The 20,477-nt window shown below is 38.3% G+C and overlaps 1 protein-coding gene across 5 annotated transcripts in view; it reads right to left on the reverse strand.

The window, feature by feature from the left end:
- Positions 1–2,920: 2,920 nt before the first annotated feature.
- Positions 2,921–20,477, reverse strand: part of klhl3 (kelch like family member 3) — an 83,041-nt gene continuing 65,484 nt past the window's right edge. For 3 of the 5 annotated variants that reach the window (XR_004413434.1, XR_004413431.1, XR_004413433.1), the window contains 8 exons: positions 19,481–19,598; positions 18,745–18,942; positions 12,841–12,942; positions 11,300–11,428; positions 8,346–8,486; positions 8,105–8,263; positions 4,701–6,011; positions 2,921–4,615 (listed from right to left, as the gene is read on the reverse strand). Coding sequence is in view for 1 of the 5 variants with exons in the window: in XM_033029377.1 (XP_032885268.1) it covers positions 5,983–6,011; positions 8,120–8,263; positions 8,346–8,486; positions 11,300–11,428; positions 12,841–12,942; positions 18,745–18,942; positions 19,481–19,598 (861 nt within the window). In the remaining 4 variants the exon portion in view is untranslated. Of the gene's footprint in view, positions 6,012–8,104; positions 8,264–8,345; positions 8,487–11,299; positions 11,429–12,840; positions 12,943–18,744; positions 18,943–19,480; positions 19,599–20,477 lie in introns of all 5 variants that reach the window. The other 2 variants (XR_004413432.1, XM_033029377.1) reach the window with 2 other exon arrangements.

Here is a 20,477-nt window from a genome sequence, read left to right on the forward strand (position 1 = left end):
TTGTAATCATGTATTGTCTTTTCGCTGACTGATTAGCACGCAACAAAAGCTTTTCACTGTACCTTGGTACACATGACAATAAACTAAACTGCGCTGTTTCCTTGATCACATGAATAATCAAGTCAGGAGTAAAAACTTGGAAAGAAATGGGGGTAGAAGGCAATGTTGCAGGACAGAGGAAGCATGAAAAGACCAAGGCTGCAACCTGAAACGTCAAGCATGGTTAATCACTTTGTCTGCATCCAGAGTGCACCAATTGCTAGAAACAAAGAACTGCAAGTGCTGATTAGCACAAAAGGACACAAACTCTACCACTGTACCACTCCTAAACCAGACATAAATAATATTTGGAATGTTCTGTCTCCTTAAAACATGGAACAATGAATCTCCTGAAGGGTCTCGACCCAAAACGTCACCCATTCCTTCTCTCCAAAGATGCTGCATGTCCCGCAGAGTTACTCCAGCATTTTGTGTCTATTTTCATTTTACATGGCTGTGTGTAGTCTCTTGAAAATTAATTAAACCATATTCTCTCAAAGTGATGACAAAAAGTTATACAGTGATGCACACTGTACTGACCAATATCACCGTCACCCCACCCCACCCCATGCATCTTCCCATTTATTTTCCCCTTTCTCCCCCTGGTCATACATTGGGTGTAATTGAGTCATCCTGAATCCATCTTCAGAATGGAACAAAAGGTGGACAAATGCAAGAATGTGCTGTACCAGACTAAGATAATGGATGCAACTGTATTTGGGTGGGATCCATGTTTCTACTTCTTAAGAAATCTTGGGGTTTCAACAAATACATTGCTAAAACTATCAGTGCAATGTTCCCAAGCTAGATACTTACTATATCAAATCTTGATATTTGTCCAGCAGAGGATTTTCTGAAGGTGTATCCACAAATTATACAAGTTATAACTGTTCACTAACTGTAATCTTATCAGGATAAGACTGCTTTAACCCCTATCCCTAATTAATAGTTAAAATGAACTAGAAACAAGATCAAGACTACCCTGTAAAACAATTAGTGTCTGATTTAGCACTTTAAAATCATACATCATCTACATTACTTCACATTAGAGTAACAACACATTGGCCATACAGATTCTTTAATGTTGCAAAATTTCCCAAAGGACTTCACAGGAAGTTAAGACCATTCAACATCAACCACACAAGGAGAAAATTGGCCAAATAAATAAAGATTAGAGGTAGAATCTAGGTAAATTAAACAGAAATAGGGAAGCAAAGAAGCTTAGAATGAACATTCCAGAGATAAGGAAGAGAGAAGTTATTAAGGCATGAAAAAGTCATAATCATTTTCCCCTGGATAGTTTTAAATGCAAGTAGAAGAATGGTTGGGACATACAGTACATATGGGACTAAAGATAAATGCAATATCATGCAAATTTTACAATTACGTTTGGGCTGGTAATTTATGAAATGCCACTATTGCATTTTCTCAACACTCGTCTCACTGAGTTTAGCATTGATGTGCAAAATTGGGAGTCCCAAACTTGTTGGATTGTACCACTAGTAATTAGCTCACTGAGATTGCATCAGGTTAGTTCTGATTTATTGAGTTTTAGTCTCTATGCATTTGAATGGAATGGTTGCAAGGACAAGTGCAAGAGTAATTTACAATTTCAATTAATTGAGATTACTTAAAAACTTTTGAACAACTAGTTATATAATAATTTAAATATTTTCAATGTTTCTGAGTATCAGGGACATTCAGAAGAATTCAAAGTCCTCGAGAGCTTTGACTTTCAGCAAAGCTCCAAAACAAAGTTTAGCTACCTATGAGGATTTTTACCCCCTCCCCAGACATATCATGGGTGGGCCTTGTTCTGGCCCACCATCTCTCCTGTCATTGTAATATTGAGGCATTAGGGATGGGAAATACATACTAGCAAGCTGACGATGTTAAAGTGAGAACTTGGTACCAATTGTCAGTGAGTATTGCAAGTTGATCACTGCTGGCAGCACATACTATTTTTAGGTTCTACGAAAATGATAATCAACATAAAAAGACATTTCATCTTCAGGATTAAACAAAATGCTGTAAGCAAAAAAAAGGAATTTCACTGTACCTTTGTACAATAAACTACCACTAAACCATTGAAATACAGAGTAATTGTGCCTGGGTACCAATTGTAAACATACTTTAATAAAAATCTAACATTGTCAATGTTTTTTTATGGAAAGAGTAACAGTTCATTATATCGCTAATTCTGTATTAACAGCTTCTGTGAATAATGTAAGCACAATCAATGTGTATGTTCCGTGTTTTTAAACTGGCCATATGCAGACATCTTTTGTTACAATAGAACTTTTGATTTTGTTCCTGATCTTTTGTAACACAGCGACTGTCGAGAATTTCAAGTCAATACAACCGCAAATACTGGGTCCTTTGCATTTATACCTAATTTTGTTCAAAAACCAAGAAGCATCTGGCAAAGATTAATTTAACAAATCAAAAGATGTTAAATATATTGGAAATTTGAATTGCAATTCACCCACTTCTAAATGTTTCTTCCTTATTTACAAAAAGTTTTCCTTTTAAACAATTGAAAAGTGCATTGTTGTTAATTTCAGATTAAATTACACGCAGTCCTAACAGTAAGAACCAAAGGAGTTCAAAATTATTTGTAAATTCATTTTAATCCAGAAACAGAAACATGAGCCAGATTCCTCCAGAGCCTGATTTGCCTGCTTGTATTTTGAAGATTGTTTCTTATCCAACCCTGTTCATTTAATAATTTAAACCCAATGCTACACCAAAAATCATGTATACATTTAATTAAAGTTGACTCTGTGTGAAGATACTGGCTCTAGCAGCCATTGTTTTACTGAAGGGAGATAATAATGAGAACCACATAAAAGAAACAGGTACTGCAACCACTCAAGCTAAATACATGATTAAATAGTTTCCATCATTTTATTGACAATTTGAAAAAAAGTCAGGAGTGCTTCACAGTATTGTGTTCCACAGATATGACAGGAACATTTCAAATAAATCACTACATAAAACCTAAAAATATATTAACCGTTCCAGTAGAGTGCAATGGTACATTAAATCCCTGACGCCATACTTTGTCACTAAAGCATGACCTTTTGATCTGAGTTGGTAAGTCTATTTAATACTATTGAAGACAGTTACAGAATTAGACCTTAGTGATGCTTTATGTCACCATTGTGGATACAGTTATGTTGTAACTAAACATCAGTAAATTAACAAGTGTCTAACATTAGAAGTGCATCTGTTATAGGGTTCATTAACATTTTCTTGATGATCAATGACTAGATCACATAGGCACCAAAACGTTCGATTGAAATTGAACAATTTTTCTGTTTTTCATTACAATGGCAAAAAATGTTCAAATCAACTGGTAATTATATAAATGAAAAAAAAACAGTAATCAAACATTCTCGCAGAAATACTATAACTATTATAATGGCTGCTGGTTCTTTTATATCTCAAACATTTAAAACAGGTGATTTTGAGAGACTGAATACACATTTTTGTTTACTTGAATGAATTTGACTCAGAGATCCTCGTCGTTGCTTCCCGCAAACCCCCAATTGAGTACATTTCATAATCGAAACAGTGGCAGAGTGGTTAATATACAGTACTCCAGAGACTACAACCAAAAATCCACCAACACAAGTTCAAATTGTGCCACATCTTCTGTGTAATTTAAATTCAATTAATTAAATTTAAGAAAGTTTACCTCACTAAAGCTGAGCATTTAGTTATGGTAAAAACCCTATCTGGTCCAGTGCAGAAAGTCTGCTGTCCTTTCCCAGTCTATCCTATGTGTGACTACAGATTCACTGCCCTCTGAAATGGCACAGATAGCTACTCCGAAGTTGAATATTCCTTACTGCATTGTACAATTCCGTGATTATAGTCTCAAGCTGCGGGAAACCACATACTTTGGCACCCCCACCACGAGCAACAATTAACAAGGTATTGTCTACTGCAGCAATACTGCCAACCAAAAAGCTTCGGTATAGGAAACAAACTGTAGAGGAAAACAAAACATTTAAATGAAGAAATGAAGCAAGAAAATAAACTATATACCTAAAAAGTGGAATGAAAACTTAACGATGCAAGGGAAAACTTCAATAGAGTAGAGGGAAGAAGCATTGACGAGCAAATGACTAAGATCTCCACGTCTCAACCACTGTACAAAAGCCTGCAAAATTGTCTGCATGTGGTTGAAAAAAACATCTAATTTTATGCATTTTGATGGCCATAAAAAGTTGTTAAAACCCAGAAGCAGACAGTTCTAGTTATTGGGATGACACAAGACAAAAAGAAAAGGAAAAACTTTAAAAATAAAGAAAAAGATTGAGTAGGAAACACTGAAGCAAGAAAATATTAATGATGCAAATGGAAATTAGGGAAATGTAAGAAATCATGATGAAAATTTGTAGGTGATTTATCAGTGTTTTTTGCCAAATTGTGTTCCAAACACCTGTTTAATGAATCTCTATTAACCATGCGTATAGCTGTATTAAAAAAAGTACCTCTCAGGCAACAAATATATTCAGAGCAGGAATGCAAATGCAGTCTCAGACTCTTGACATGATTCTGCACCGTTCTTGTATTCAGCATTGTTGCCAATAATGTGTCCTCCTGACCTATTCGACACTTAAAGCAGAGTTTTCTGTAAATTCACTTTGTACTATATATTTGTAACAGATATTTAAAAAAACTGGCAGCCAGAAGGAATTTGAATACATTTTGTAATAAAATATTATAATTTATCTTTCTTTTAAAAAATAGTATCCTTTAGAATATTCACTAGGTGGCAGTATTTACTAAAATAGCCATATTAGTATCTACAAACTTAGGAAGGCAATGGAAATGAGGTTAAAGATGTATTTATTTTTACAACGCTACCACATGATAGCTTTAAAACTCTTTTACACTAATAGTTTTCTCTCTGCATCATTAATCCACCTACATCCCCAGGATCAACTGAAGGGACAAATTTTTAATTCAGTCTATTTGCTTTCAGTTCTCTCCACATTACCAACGGAGAGAAATGTCAAAAAGGTTTTAAAACTCCAGAGTTTTGTTAAATTGTTAATTAATGAATAATGAATATCATTACTCTTCAAAATTGAGGGAGGGGGGCTGGTGTTGCTGAAATGCAAGTCAGCTTTGGTTTAGATTCTGAACTAAGAGGCATGGCATCTGCACAAAAGAGGTTCCAGTTTCCACACATTTTCTGTACAACAGCATTTGTGAAAGAGTTTGGTGGGTGTAATAAAGTTATCTGGCTAACATTAGGATTACTTTCAACAGGAACTTCATATCCTGTATTGACTCATTTCTCAAAAGAGGGGAACCCAATTCTAAATCCAAGATTGCTTATTATGAAATATCAGTAGCAGCTTATTTCAACGTAAACAAACTATTATGACACGTAGTGTATCTTCTTGTTCACTAAAGAACAGAATGCTTGATTTTTTTCTCCCTTTTATAAATAGTTGATATTGTAACAGTGTTCAGTGCACTGTTTACTTCAGATCCCAAACTTTGTGCGTTAAAAGGCCACAGCTTGATCTTCAGCAACTGACATGTAACAGTAGAAGCTTCATATTCTCCAGTCGATAGGGTTTTGTTGATGGCTGAATCTCATCAACACTGATTACTTGGCAAGAGCAATCTGATAACTCATGCCTGTTAACTTGTACTTTCTTTGTTTCAAACGAAGTGCTAGTTGTGGAAGTAACATGTTCCTTTAGCCTAAACTCCATAAATTAGTGCTTGAATTGGATTTTAAAAATGCATATTGCACAGCTGATATGTTTTTGACAGAGGGGCAACTGAGCTTTTACTCGCACAGTATACCATGCATCCAAGTATTATAAATAGTTATAAAAACCTAGGTCAGTCTTCAGCAGAATGCTGTGCAGTTTTCATTTAAGACTTCAATCCAACTGCTGCTCAAGAGCAAAGTCATAGTGGTTTATCAATTACAGCAACACCTAAAAGGAAAAGAAATTGCTCAATGAAAAAGATTGAAACTAAAAATAACTAGATACTCTGAATCATGTTTCTCAACATTTAAACACTACCTGGGATCTTTTGACTTTTATTATCAACACATTTCAAATCGCATCTGATTTTTTTTATTCTTCAAACTATATCAGTTAAAATTACTCCTATTGTTTTTTTAATGCAAAATATAATTGCAATAATATTAAAGTTAATTATATTCAAATAATTTAAGTAAAAGCAATGGAAATATTTTTAAATGATTAGTTTAAAAAGTGTCGCTCTAAGACAATAAATGGCTGTGTATGCTTGTTTGGTAAATTATTTTAAACCTACAGAATGAAAGGTAGACAATGTTACGATGTGTGGTTTCAATGAGCTATACATTAACTTTTAATATTCTTATAATGCGTTAAGCATTGAAATTTGTTCTCTTTGCACGTGGAGACCATAAATGCAGAATTAACTGTACCTTACCTATTCCTCTAGTATGGAATCCAAAGCATAAACCATCTTTGCAGGTTAATCATCCTTTTACTTAGTTTACTTATTTAGTTCATTTACTTAGTGCCGGCTTCCACCCACTCCACTTGGCTGCCAGTATCATCATGCACAAACCTCTCCCTCACTAACTGCCTTTCCTCTCCAAATTTCTTCAACCACATCTTCCCTCTACCCAGACAGACGTTTCAACGGACCCCACACCCTCCTCTCCCCCTGTGGCCCACTACCCAAATGATTTTTGAGCCCCACAATGACAAGGCCTGTTCTATCATTCACGGCACCTTTGGCCTAGAGTATGACAGATGTTTGCTATCAGAAACTCACACAAGATCATAGATATTTTAAAAGCGTTTTCTTCTGATTCTGGAACTAAATAGAACAATGGATCTTTATTTGTTTTATACACAGGTATACTTCGCTTAAATCTATCCCACATGGCGCTACTTCCCTAGAGCGCTTTCATTCTGTAATCTTATTTTTCCAGTCTGCGCCATGGCTGTAATTAATGCTGGAGGGTTATTAGGTAGCAGGGAAGTGCTGCCTTGGCAGAGGCATAATTATCAGTCGGAGCCGCTGTGTCAGGAGTGCGGAGGTATTTAATCGGTAACTGTGCCTGTGGGTTACTGGCTCCTCTGCCAAGCTGGCGGCACGGTGGCGTAGCGGTAGAGCTGCTGCCTTACAGCGCCAGAGGCCAGGGGTTGATCCTGACTATGGGTGCTTGTCTATACGGAGTTTCTATGTTCTGCATGGGTTCTCTCCGGGATCTCCGGTTTTCTCCCACACGCCAAAACCTTACAGGTTTGTAGGTTAATTGGCTTTGTGTGTGTATTAGTGTGCGGGGTGCAGACCTTGTGGGCCGAAGGGCCTGTTTCTACGCTGTATCTCTAAACTAAACTAACTAAAGTGAGTACAGGTGATTTTTCCCGGTCATTTGGAGTCCGGTGGAGTGCAAGGGGTTAGATAGAAAATAGGTGCAGGAGTAGGCCATTTGGCCCTTCGAGCCTGCACCACCATTCAATATGATCATGGCTGATCATCCAACTCAGTATCCTGTACTTGCTTCTGCGGGCCTGGAGGCGCCTGTAACGGGTAGTACTGGTGATTTTCTCAAAGGATCGGGACATGGAATGGAGTGCAAGGGGCGATGATTTGCCAGCTCCTATCCCAGTCTCTAGGCACCTTCATTAACTGGACCTCTTAACACTGAACCGCTGCAAAATTTAGCTTAAAAAACTGTACAACTCCTTATGTAGAAACAAACAACTGCAGATGCTGGTTTAACCAAAGATGGACTAGTGCTGGAGTAAATCAGCATGTCACGCAACATCTCTAGAAAAAAAGATGGGTGACGTTTCGGGTCAGGACCCCCCCTCCCCTCCCCCCTACTATTCGTTTAACCAGTTCCTCATCTCTCCACATTATATCCCTCTTGATACAGTCTGAAGGAGGGCCCTTGCCCAAATGGACACCCATCCTTTTTCTCCAGAGATGCTGCCTGACCCGCTGAGTTACTTCTGCACTTTGTGTCTATCTTGTACAACCCCTTAGCTTGTACTTCAGAATGGCCTCAGCTACAAACCTGTAACAACGTTACCTGCATAGCTTCTTCCAGTGCTCATATTGGTTGGTAATAGCGTCCACTTGTCCGTTACAGAGTTATAGAATTCCACAGACGCTAGATTACAAGAGCCATCATCCCCTCCAATAACATACAAAAATCCATTTGCAGCACACACACCTGTAAAATTAAAGAACTTTAGCTTAAAACACATGTTACTTTTAGATTCAAGATAAAATACTGAATTTAATCAGATACCTACCTGCATTCCTCCGACACATGTTCATGTCTGCCACTTGTCTCCAAGTGTTTGTTGACGGGTCAAACACTTCTACACTTTTCCTCACCAAAGGTCCATCATGACCTCCTGTTGCATATAAATGACCGTTTAAAACACCAACCCCTGTTTTAAACACAAAGAATCGTTAAAAATATTAACTTTCTTCTCTGGAAAATATACTCATACTCAATTCTGGCAGTAAAGTATGAGCTTATCATAAGATGTCCTTTTATTGTTCTGGAGCCTGGGCTGTCTTTTCCTTCTCAAATTCTCCTGCTGGGCTGTATTCCCATATATATAAGTAGTCGTTTATTCCCCACTCAAGTGATCATTTCCCACCGACCTTGTTAAGTTACAGTAAGCTAACTTCAGTGGCTTTTCTTTTACTTCAAAGATCATTTCTCCTCACCGCCCCATCGAACTGAGGCCGACTCCAACACATGCCCTGGTCTCAACTGTGACCGGCTGAACCTGCATAGTTTACCGGGGACATTTCTGCTACGGATAACGGAAGCACAGAAGACTACAGATGTTGGAATTTGGAGCAAGAAAAAGAACAGCTGGAAGAATTCAGGTCATGCACCTTCCGTGGGAGGAAATGGACGGTGGGCGTTTCAGGTTAAGACCCTTCAACTAGAGTAGAGGTTAAAGTAGCCAGTATAAAGAGCTTTGGGGGGGTGGGGGGGGGGGGGGGGGGAGTGGGGCAAGAGCATTCAAGTGATAGGTAGATATGTACATTGATGTGCAGGGAACTGCTCTATCTAAATTTGAGTTAGGTGTGATTTTAAACTAAATTTATCACCAGTGTAATCCACACTAGGCCGAAACCATTTTGGCGTGATATATGCAGAAAGAAAGGGTGCTAATCATTCAACTTTCTAGATCTAGAGACATAGAAAGCTGTCTGCGCACAGCTTACACAAAAATTTCGACCATCTTATAGAAGTGTTTAGTAAGTTAAATTCCACCTTTCCCCACTCAGATTTTTATTCTATGTTCCCGAATCTTGGACTGCACATCCAAACAAATCAGTTTTGCTCCATATACCCTCCTTAGTCCTCTTTAACTTGAAACAAACAACTTTAAATTCTAGAGAATGCAAGGTTTCTTATAAATGACCATGTGCTCTGTCTAAGACACATACTTATTCCCAAGGTGCGAAATCTGACCGAAACTACTCATGTGTAGCGTGAACAGGCTTTATATCATAGCACTATAATTTCATTCATTATGTTCCGGTCATCAATTAAATGAACAGCAAATGAACAACAGTCTTATCATTATCTTAATCTATTCAAAGCAACGTTTTGCAATTTTCTTTCTATATCTATACTGCAACAATGCCATGAATAAATATTGCAGATGTATGTGGTTTGAAATGCATCTCAGTTCAAATATAGCGCTGAAGTTACAAATACTCTGCTTCAGCCTCCACACAGTTGTCACAAGAATAAGAATTTAGTGGCATGGGATTGAGAGTTTATGGTAGGGTGCACAATGATTGCAGCACTGTGGTACAATTGGCGTGGTGTGGCACAGACAGTTGGTTCTGCTGCCGCACAGCTCCATGCCCCCGCGTTCAAATCTGACCTCGGGAGCTGATCTCCTGTGACAAGCACGTTTCTACTAGAAGCTCCCGTTTCCTCCTACTTCACAAGGACATGGCGTGAGGTTACCTGGCTACTGTAATTTACCACCCGAGGCCATGTGAGAGTGACAATGCTGCTGGGCTACTGGGATAAATGGGGATTGCTCAGCAGGGAGCCAGTATGGACCTGATGGAGCAAATGGTTACCTTTTGTGCCATTATAAGATGATGGCTTCACTCTGAAGGAAATTTCTGATCATCCAGCACTGGATGTTGGACACACAGTCCAAGAAGGAGATAGTGGAGCAGTCAAGTTTGTTAATGGCAAGAACCAGCTATCTCTCCTCAATATACATATTGGAGGCTTTTTGGATGATATCATGAAAGAAAAACATGCTGATGTAAAATGGAATTGTGGGTAAAGAAAACAGGCCAAGGGCAGATCCCTAGCGAACACCAGATGTCATCCTCAAAAAGCAGAAAGAGATCCCCCTAAAAAAGATAACTAACTTTGAAAAGTTTGTATATGAACTTGGGTGATGAAGACGAGTTGGTGGAGAATGGTAATATCAACAATGCCAAAGCTAGTCAAGGAGAATGGATTGGTTTCTGTAGTCTGTGTCACGTTGGATGTTATTAGTAACTTTGAAAGGAGCTGTTTCTGTCCTGACCTATATGCAGAATCCTGATTAGAATGATTCCAGAAAAGATGTAAAGCCAGCAACGAGTCTGACAAACACATTCTCTTCCAGCTTTCACTCCTCCTTTCTACAGTCTGAAGAAGAGTTCTGAAATGAAACATCACCTATCCATGTCACCCAGAGATGCTGCCTGACCCTCTGAGTTATTACAGTACTTCATCTCTCCTTTTTTTTTTAACGCCCTGAACGAGAGTCAAGGCAAAATCTATGATGCCAGAGAAAGAACCATGACTAAAATACATTAGGTGTCATGGAGCAACTGAAACAAGACATTTATACAGTCATCATGGAAGAGACTCAAAATGACAACGGTCCCGACTAAGAATAAAATGTAATCAAAGGCATTAGAAAGATTACAAAACAATAAATGAGTTTTATATGATGGATTGGAATTTAATTGTTGCACAGATGAACAAGTAATTTATTATTTTTAAGCACAATTTCTATAATTGTTCTTCAAATTGATAAGGAAAAGCTTGAAAATGGTGACTTATTAATTCTTAATAAATGTTTAACAATGTTTCTCCCTATTATACAACATGAATTTAGTTTGAAAGTTAAAATTTTCAGCCTCGTATTTTGAAAGATCAAATCTGATTATTTTCAAAATGCAAACAGATATCGTCAACAAATAAATCCTTTCAAACCTGCTCCACTTCGACGAGTGCTCATATCTGAAACATAAGTCCATTCGTTGCTAACTGGATTGTAAGCTTCAACGGTACTAAGACACTGGCGTGATGCTCCATCATAGCCACCCACTGCATACAACCTGCCTGCGGAGAGAGAGGATCTATTAATAATCAAAGCATGCAACATGTGGAACTGTTAAATGTTATGCTTTTTCTCATTCAATATTGGTTTTGCAAAAGGGAGTGATGAATTCAGAAGGTGGCATAGAGAGGTGGAGTAAAAATAATATAGGGGGAAAATAATTTAGAGATAAACAGATCAAGAGATTTATTACGTATGGGTGTTTGTACACTAAATGTTATTTAAAATAAGTACACAATTCAATTACCTCCTCTCCTGCCCACCCAGCAATAAGCACCACACCAATCAGCAAAACTCAAAAGTCAACATGGAGTTATTTATTTCAAAGACATTCATGAACCCATGAACTTGGTATCCTAAAAATGTTCCTGACTTAAAAAGGCAAGAATCAAGGAGAACAATTGCAAAAAAAGGACAAGTACTATTCTCAATACTATCTCATCACATTGTTTAAATTATTTGGTAACAGGCTGGTTATGTTTCTTATGAAGATTGACAGTTTGACACATCGTTAGTATAAAATTATGCTGATAATCCTGCATTGGGATTACTTCTATTTTGGAGTTGGGAGCTGCAGCTTTTGACATGTACATGGTACAATTACAGTTTTTATCACAACTATCACCAAATTAAGTCTTATATGTGGACAATGTGAATTATCATTAAAAACAAAGACTTATTCCTCCCACTAATATGTGTGGCATTCAAACGAAAGTGTCCTTAAAGTGGGTAAAATGGTTTCCAGTAGTCTCTGCTCTCCAGCTAAAAGATGAGGTATCACATGTTTTAAGATAAAAGAATATCAAACACAAAATTAGACAATCAAGAGATACTTCCAAGTGAAGATACTGTTGGACGTCCTCATACATCAGGTCAATCTATGTGAAAGCCCCATCTGGCTTTCTCCAACAAAGCATGCTCCAGTACAATGCATGGTGTGCGTTCCATCGACTGTATTGTGGATGGATTTGTTTTTGCACCAGCATGCCAGTGGAAGAATACCCAGAAACATCCTCATTTAAGAAAAACACATTCTTAGCATGCAACAGGAAAGTGATAAGGGAAAAGGGCACACAATAACTTACAGCCATATCAGGAGAACAGGCTCCTTAAAAAAAACTGTGAAGAGAATAATATTCAAATAAACCAAACGTTAGTACGCAACAAATGATGCATTCAGTTATTTTTTATGTAAACACATTTCTTGTCCACTAAAGATATCACTACAAATGCCTGAACTTGCATCCAAGGTTAAAAATGGCTATTTCCGAACTATAAAACAGAAGCCAAGACTCATATCTAGTGAACAAATAGACTTTGTGTAATTCATTATTTTATTTGGAGGGTGACAGCTGGGACCAGCATTCTGCTTAAAAACCAAAAGACCTATAAACAAAGTCATTTTTTTTCTTACCTTCCACAACTCCAACACCGACACTACTTCTCCTTGTATTCATGGGTGCCACAAAAAACCATTCGTTTATTTTGGAATTATAAGCCTCCACTGATGATAACCCTATTTAACAAGAATAAAATGGTACAATCACCTTACTCTCAGAACTAACAATAACAAAAACATAAAAAGGCAAGACATCTTAACATCTTACCACACTAGACATTAATGAATTACAGTATATCAGGATTAAGAATATTGGGGCAATGATTCAACCTTTTGCTACCTGTCTGCAGAGGTTGGTTATGTTGTGGATCTATTGGTTAGAACAGCTTGCATAGCATCTTGGGACAAACATAAGACGGATCTTTGCACTCTGAATCTCAACCCATTTTTTAAATTACAATACAAAATGCTGGAGTAACTTAGTGGGTCACGCAGCATCTCTGGAGGACATGCATAGGTGATGATTCAGGTCAGAACCATTCTTCATACTCTGAAGAAAGATCCCGACTCAAAACATCACCTATCCATGTCCTCCAGAGACGCTGCCTGACCTGCTGAGTTACTCCAACAATTTGAGTTCAATGCAAGATTCCAGCATTTGCAACCTTTTGTGTCTCCATGTTTTTGATTCTTCACTTTCCTATTACCAAACTCCTCCAGCTTCACAATAGTTCCCTTTTGCCATTCAATTCCTCCTTCATTCATCCTACCACAATTCTAACTTTGCCATCTCATTTTCTCTGCCACTTTAACCTTGGATAACTAACTTTTCCTAGTTCTGCCGATCTGGAACATTTACTTGATTTTTGGCTTTGGATAAAGCCTGTGGATTACTGGCATCTTTTGGTTGCATTTCAGACTTACAGCATTGTCCGTATTTTGCGTTTCAATTGAGGTAAATTACATTTTTGGAATCAGCTGACTTTGAATAATAAATCAGCTGACTTTGAATAATAATCCTGTATGCTATGTTCAGTAATAAAATGATTTCCTTCTATAGGAATTAAGAAATCATTTATATTTACCTAAAGTTAGTGTGTGCATGTATGATACTTAAATGTTATGGGTTCTTCCATTTAAGAAATATTTAACTAATTTATTAAATGCAATTGAGACTAGACAAAAGTGAGGGAAGAACCACAGACAAACAGACACACAGAGAATCCCACCCATCAGGGATGACAGAAAAAAAATTAACAAGTCATTAACAGGTCTTAGCAAGCATTTCAAGAATGCTCAATCCTTGGAATAGGCGTTTTATGTGATTTACAGGTTTGGATTCAGTTTACTATGTCTGAATAATAATTCTGCATGCTATGACCAGTGATAATCTGCTTTCCTCCCAAATGTTTAAGAACTTATTTATATTTTTCAGTGTGTGCATGTCTGATATTCAAATGTCATGGGTTCCTCCATATCTCCATTAAATGGTTAAATTTGCAATTAAGACCACAAAAGAGAGGGAAGAGCCATGAAATCACAGATAATCAGAAAGAGACACACACACACACAATCCATCCACTAACCTCACCCTCATCAACTCCATCTACACTTCACACTGCCTCGGAATGCAACCAACATAATCACCCTGGTCATTCCCTCTTCAACCCTCTAACAGACGATGGAGAAGGCTCATGCAAATTAATGTTAGATTACATGATAGGAACAAGTTGTAGCTATGACAAGTAGCTTCTCTCACCTGGGCGATTGCACAACATTATCATTTGATTGCTATTATTGACGTTCGTTTATAGGTTTCTAACTTAAATTTTTTTTAAAAACCATAATAACAAATCTTCGGATGCTGCTTCTACCACTAGGCGAACCTGGTTAGAAAATGCTGCATTTTGCAAGAAGACTGCTTGGCCTGAAATGGTGAAACAATAGCTAGTTGGAGAAACAGTTGAATGGTAGCTGCGGAAATGAAAGGACGCATGATCAGCTCTGAGGTTACAACATCATTGACATTTATTCAGATCTGTCTTCCTGCAATATGTACAACTACATTTATACACAGGTCATCCCCAATTTACAAAAACCTGACTTATGTACAAGATGTGCATAAGAACAAGTATTTGTGAGACCGTCGGGATGGATTTGCCAGCTATTTGGGGCTGCAGGTGACAACTCTGGACATTTGTTGGAATTTTGCCACATCGAACCCAGGAAGAATACATTCTAATTAACATTATGATGTCCATTTTATGAATCAGAATGAGACACACACCATCTGTGTCAGCAGCAAGTTGTGCTTTTTTAAACCATCAATCATATTTAAAAACTAGTCTGCAGTAAAAAAAATTTTTTTTTTTATTAACAGCCCAACCAGGTGGCGCCGTCAGCGATGGCAGCCTCACCAACGGTCTGTTTGTCTTTTTGTCTTTTTTGTTATTTTTAGTGTGTTTTCAAAGTATGTGTTAATGTTCTCTGGTTTGTTTTATGTGGGGGGTAGGGGAGAAGGTCGGGGGAATTTAAATTTTTTTTTATCGTGTCTCCGGTCGCTCTGCGGCCTAACATCATGGAGCTGGAGGCCTTGCTCGAGACTGACATTGAGTCCCAATGCGGGGCCGTGGACTTACCATCGGAGCCTGCGATCCCATGCCTGGGATCGATACTCCAACCGCGGCCTGCGGATTTCAACAGCGAGCAGCTCGCAGTCTCGGGTAGAGACTGAGGTCAGGAAGCTCCAAAGTCGCAAGAGGTTCGACCAGCCCCGACTCGCGGTCCACTCGCCCGGCACGAGGGAGCTGAGGGCCTCCTGATGTGGGAGCTTGATCGCCCCAACACGGAGGGCCCAACCACCGGCTATGGGAACCAAGATCGTCCCGTCAACGGAAGGCTCAGGTCCTCGACCGCGGGAGAACAAAAAAGGGAAGAGATTGAACATTTTTTTCGCCTTCCATCACAGTGAGGAATGTGGAGGAGTCACTGTGGTGGATGTTTATGTTAAAATCTATTTTGTGTGTCTTGTTGCCTTTTACTGGTATGACTGTATGGCAAATCAAATTCCTCGCATGTTGCAAAACATACTTGGCTAATAAATATGATTTTGAAGATAGGTTTTCTCTACATCTGTTAATAACAGCTTCAATTTAAGAATGTAAAAACAAGATTTAAAATGCTTCTCCATGCTATCCATCCCTATGAGACAAGCATCTCTGCAGGCACCTTCTGTTGTGATGGAAATCAGTTTGTGGCTGCAATCCCAACTTGCAAACTGTTGGGACATGAACAGATCATTAGTTCATAATTTATAGGAGCAGAATTCAGCCATTTGGCCCATGAAATCTACTCTGCCTTTCAATCATGGCTGATCTATCTTTCCCTCAACCCTATTCTCCTGCCTTCTCCTCATAAACCCTGACACCCTTGCTAATCAAGAATCTGTCAAACTGCGACAAAAACAGAACCCTGCTGTAACGTGGCAGGGACCTGTAACATCATTCACAAGTTCAGGTACTTTGCAGTCAGAGACATTTCTGAAGTACATCCATGATTATAAGAAACACAGGATGTGGAAAGCACATCAAATTCCTGCAAACAGTAATATGATAGTGACCAAATAGTTAAATTGATGTATGAAGTAGATATTGACTAGGATACTAAGGATAACCTGCATTCTTCTTCCAAACCATCCTAACATCTGCCTGTCTCCAAAACACTTATGCAAGATGTTATATTTTCTTGAAAATGCAGTAAAGGATCTAGGTACAAAAGTTCCCTGAAAGTAGCATCACAGGTAGATAGGGTGGTAATGAAGGCTTTTGGTACATAGGCCGCCATCAGTCAGCGTATTGAGAATATATGTTGGCACGTTATATTACAGTTGGTGAAGCCACATTTGGGGTAATGTGTTCAGTCTTGGTCATCTTAAGATGTTATTAAGCTAGAAAGAGTTCAGAAAAGATTTACGAGAATGTTGCCAGGACTCGAGGGTCTGATCTATAGGAAGAGGTTGGGCAGGTGAGGACTTTATTCCTTGCAGTGCAGGAAGCTGAGGGGTGATCTTATAGAGGTGTAAAAAATCATGAGGGGAATACAGTGCCCTTCATAATGTTTGGGTCAAAGACCCATCATTTATTTATTTGCCTCTGTACTCCACAATTTGAGATTTGTAATAGAAAAAAAGCACTTGTGGTTAAAGTGTACATTGTCAGATTATATTAAAGGCTATTTTATACATTTTGGTTTCACCATGTAGAAATTACAGCTGTGTTTATACATAGTTCCCCCATTTCAGGGCACTATAATGTTTGGGACACATGGATTTACAGTTGTTTGTAATTGCTCAGGTGTGTTTAAATGCCTCCTTAATGCAGATATAAGGGAGCTCGCAGCATCTAGTCTTTCCATCACCTTTGGAAACTTTTATTGCTGTTTATCAACATGAGGATTTAAGTTGTGCCAATGAAAGTCAAAGAAGCCATTATGAGATTGTGAAACAAGAATAAAACTGTTAGGGACATCAGCCAAACCTTAGGCTTACCAAAATCAACTGTTTGGAACACCATTAAGAAGAAAGAGAGCACTGTTGAGTTTACTATTTGCAAAGGGACTGGTAGGCCAAGGAAGATCTCCACAGCTGATGACAGAAGAATTCTCTCTATAAAAGAAAAATCCCCAAACACCTGTCCGACAGATCAGAAACACTCTTCAGGAATCGGGTGTGGATTTGTCTATGACCACTGTCCGCAGAAGACTTCATGAAGAGAAATACAGGGGCAAAATGCAAACCACTGGTTAGCTGCAAAAATGGGATGGCCAGGTTACAGTTTGCCAAAAAGTACTTAAAAGAGCAACCACTGTTCTGGAAACAGGTCTTGTGGACAGATGAGTCGAAGATTAACTTACATCAGAGTGATGGCAAGTGCAAAGTATGGAGGACAGAAGGAACTGCCCAAGATCCAAAGCTTACCAACTTACATGTGAACCACGGTGGTGGGGGTGTACTGGCTCACTTATCTTCTTTGATGATACAAATGCTGATGGTAGTAGCATAATGAATTCTGAAGTGTATAGACACATCCTATCTGCTCAAGTTCAAATACCTCAAAACTCTTTGGCCAGCAGTTCATTCTACAGCAAGACAATGATCCCAAACATATCGCAACAAAGGAGTTTTTCAAAGCTAAAAAATTGTAAATTCTTGAGTACCAAGTCAATCACCCAATCTGAACCCAATTGGGCATGCCTTTTATATGCTGAAGAGAAAACTGAAGGGAACTAGCCCCCAAAACAAACATAGGCTAAAGATGGCTGCAATATAGGCCTGGCAGGGCATCACCAGAGAAGACACCCAGCAACTGGTGATGTCCATGAATCGCAGACTTCAAGGAGTGATTGCATGCAAAGGATATGCAACAAAATACTAAACACGACTACTTAAATTTACATGACATTGCTGTGTCCCAAACATTATGGTGTCCTGAAATGGGGGGGACTATGTATAAACATTGCTGTCATTTCTACATGGTGAAACTAAAATGTCTAAAAATGGATTTTCTTAAAATCTGACAATGTGCACTTTAACCATATGTGATTTTTTTTCTAATACAAATCTCAAATTATGTAGTACAGAGGCAAATAAATAAATGATGGGTCTTTGTCCCAAACGTTATGGAGGGCACTGTCGATAGGGAATGCACAGAGACTTTTATCCAGGGTAGAGGAATCAAAAACCGGACAACAGATTTAAGGTGACAGGGGCAAGGAACCTGAGGGGCAACTTTTTCTACTCAGAGGATGGTGGTACTGGGAACAAGCTGCCAGAGGAGGTAGTTGAGACCTTTACTATTGCAGCATTTAAAATATGCTTGGACATGTAATTTTAACCATTAAACAGAATTGTAAAATGAGAAAGAACTAGCTGCTGAACTAGATTAAAAAAAAATCTGTAATGGTATTTCAATGATGTTTTACCTGTACTCCCATCAAATCCACCCACAGCGTAGAGCAGATCATTTAACACTGCTGCTCCAAGAGTACTCCGTCTCTCCTGCATACTGGCAATGGATGTCCACTGATCTTTAACTGCATCATACACATCCACAGTCCGAACTCTCAAAGACCCATTGAATCCTCCCACAGCATAAACATGGCCACTCATGTACACAACACCTAGGGAGGCAAACAATGAAACAGTAGTATAACAGTAATAACAGAATATAAAATACTGCAGTTTCTTTATGTTCTCAAGATATTGCAATTTGTCTTATTTTTTCCATTTGTTCTGATGTCCAAATGTTTTAATTGTGAGAATATTGCATACAGTGCTATTTTGTTTAATGAATTTTAACAGTAAACATACTCTGTTTATAGAAATTCAGGATATCAGTGAACTACCATGAATCTAAACAGCATTACACAAGACGTGCACAAAGAGAGAGAAATAAATATTTTTTTTCACGAGGCTACGTCTCGTTTCAGAATTATTTTACACTGCATCACATGCAACACATCACTTTAAAATACAGTCACTAAATGGAGTGCAAGATCTTGTGAGGACAAATCATTGCCCAGCTTGGTTGATGGAAAATAATGAAATACCTACAGCACTGAAACACGACTCAGGACATTTAACTAAATTACTGATATAGTCATAACATCGCTCCTGACTGAATGGAATTATAGATTTATTGACAGTAAATATACTTACCAGCTCTGCATCTTCTTGAAGGCAGCTCTGCTACTTGATTCCAACGGTCTTCTTTGAAATCATAGCATTCCACGCTTTGTATAGCTTTAGGTGCCTGACCACCAACTACTATCATAACCTGCAATCAAGAACAGGAGATCTATTATACAATGCAAGATACAATCAAGTGTTCCTTTTTTTTTGTGCACAGAATTGTTAACATTAGCTTTGAAATTTATGACAAAATTTGATGCAGTATTTACTGCAATGCTGATTTATTTAATGGATTAAGTTGTCACACATGTAACCCATGGCCACCTAATCCTACTTAAATCTGCAGAGATCCAGAAAGCATTTTCCATCAATATTTCATCAGAAATGCCAATATGCAACTAAAAAATGCTGACTAATAGTCTGACGAAAAACTAGCGACTCACAAACTACTTGTATGCAAAATAATAGTTATTAAAACATCAATTGCAAATGCCTCTGCTTCACAGAAAATGACAAAAGTTGAATTCATAGATCGAAAAACAGTACAGAACAAGAACGGCCTCTTTGGTGCTGAACATGATGCCAATTTAAACTAATTCCTCCCGCTTGCATGTGATCTATATCCATCCATTTGCATGTCCTTATCCAAAAGCCTCTTAAATGTCATTCTTGTATTGGGTTCCATTGCCATTACGCCTGGCAGTACTGTGCAAAAATATTTTCCCCACACATCTCCCTTAAACTTTCTCCTTCTCACCTTAAAGCCATGCCCTCTCATATTTGACATTTCCATCCTGTGAGATGTTTACCCTATCTAATCCTCGCAACATTTTTATACGCGTCAATAAAACAAAGTTTGTCCTTTAGCTAATATTCTCTAATCCAGATGGCATCCTGTGAAAATGTCTGAAAAAGGGTCCCAACCTGAATCATTGCCTATCCATTTCCCCCCCCCCCCCCCAGATGCTGCCTGATCCCCTGACTTCCTCCAGCACTGGTAAATCTCTTCCGCATCCTCTCCGCA

Source organism: Amblyraja radiata, chromosome 11 (genome assembly GCF_010909765.2).
Source record: "Amblyraja radiata isolate CabotCenter1 chromosome 11, sAmbRad1.1.pri, whole genome shotgun sequence".
NCBI lineage: Eukaryota > Metazoa > Chordata > Chondrichthyes > Rajiformes > Rajidae > Amblyraja > Amblyraja radiata.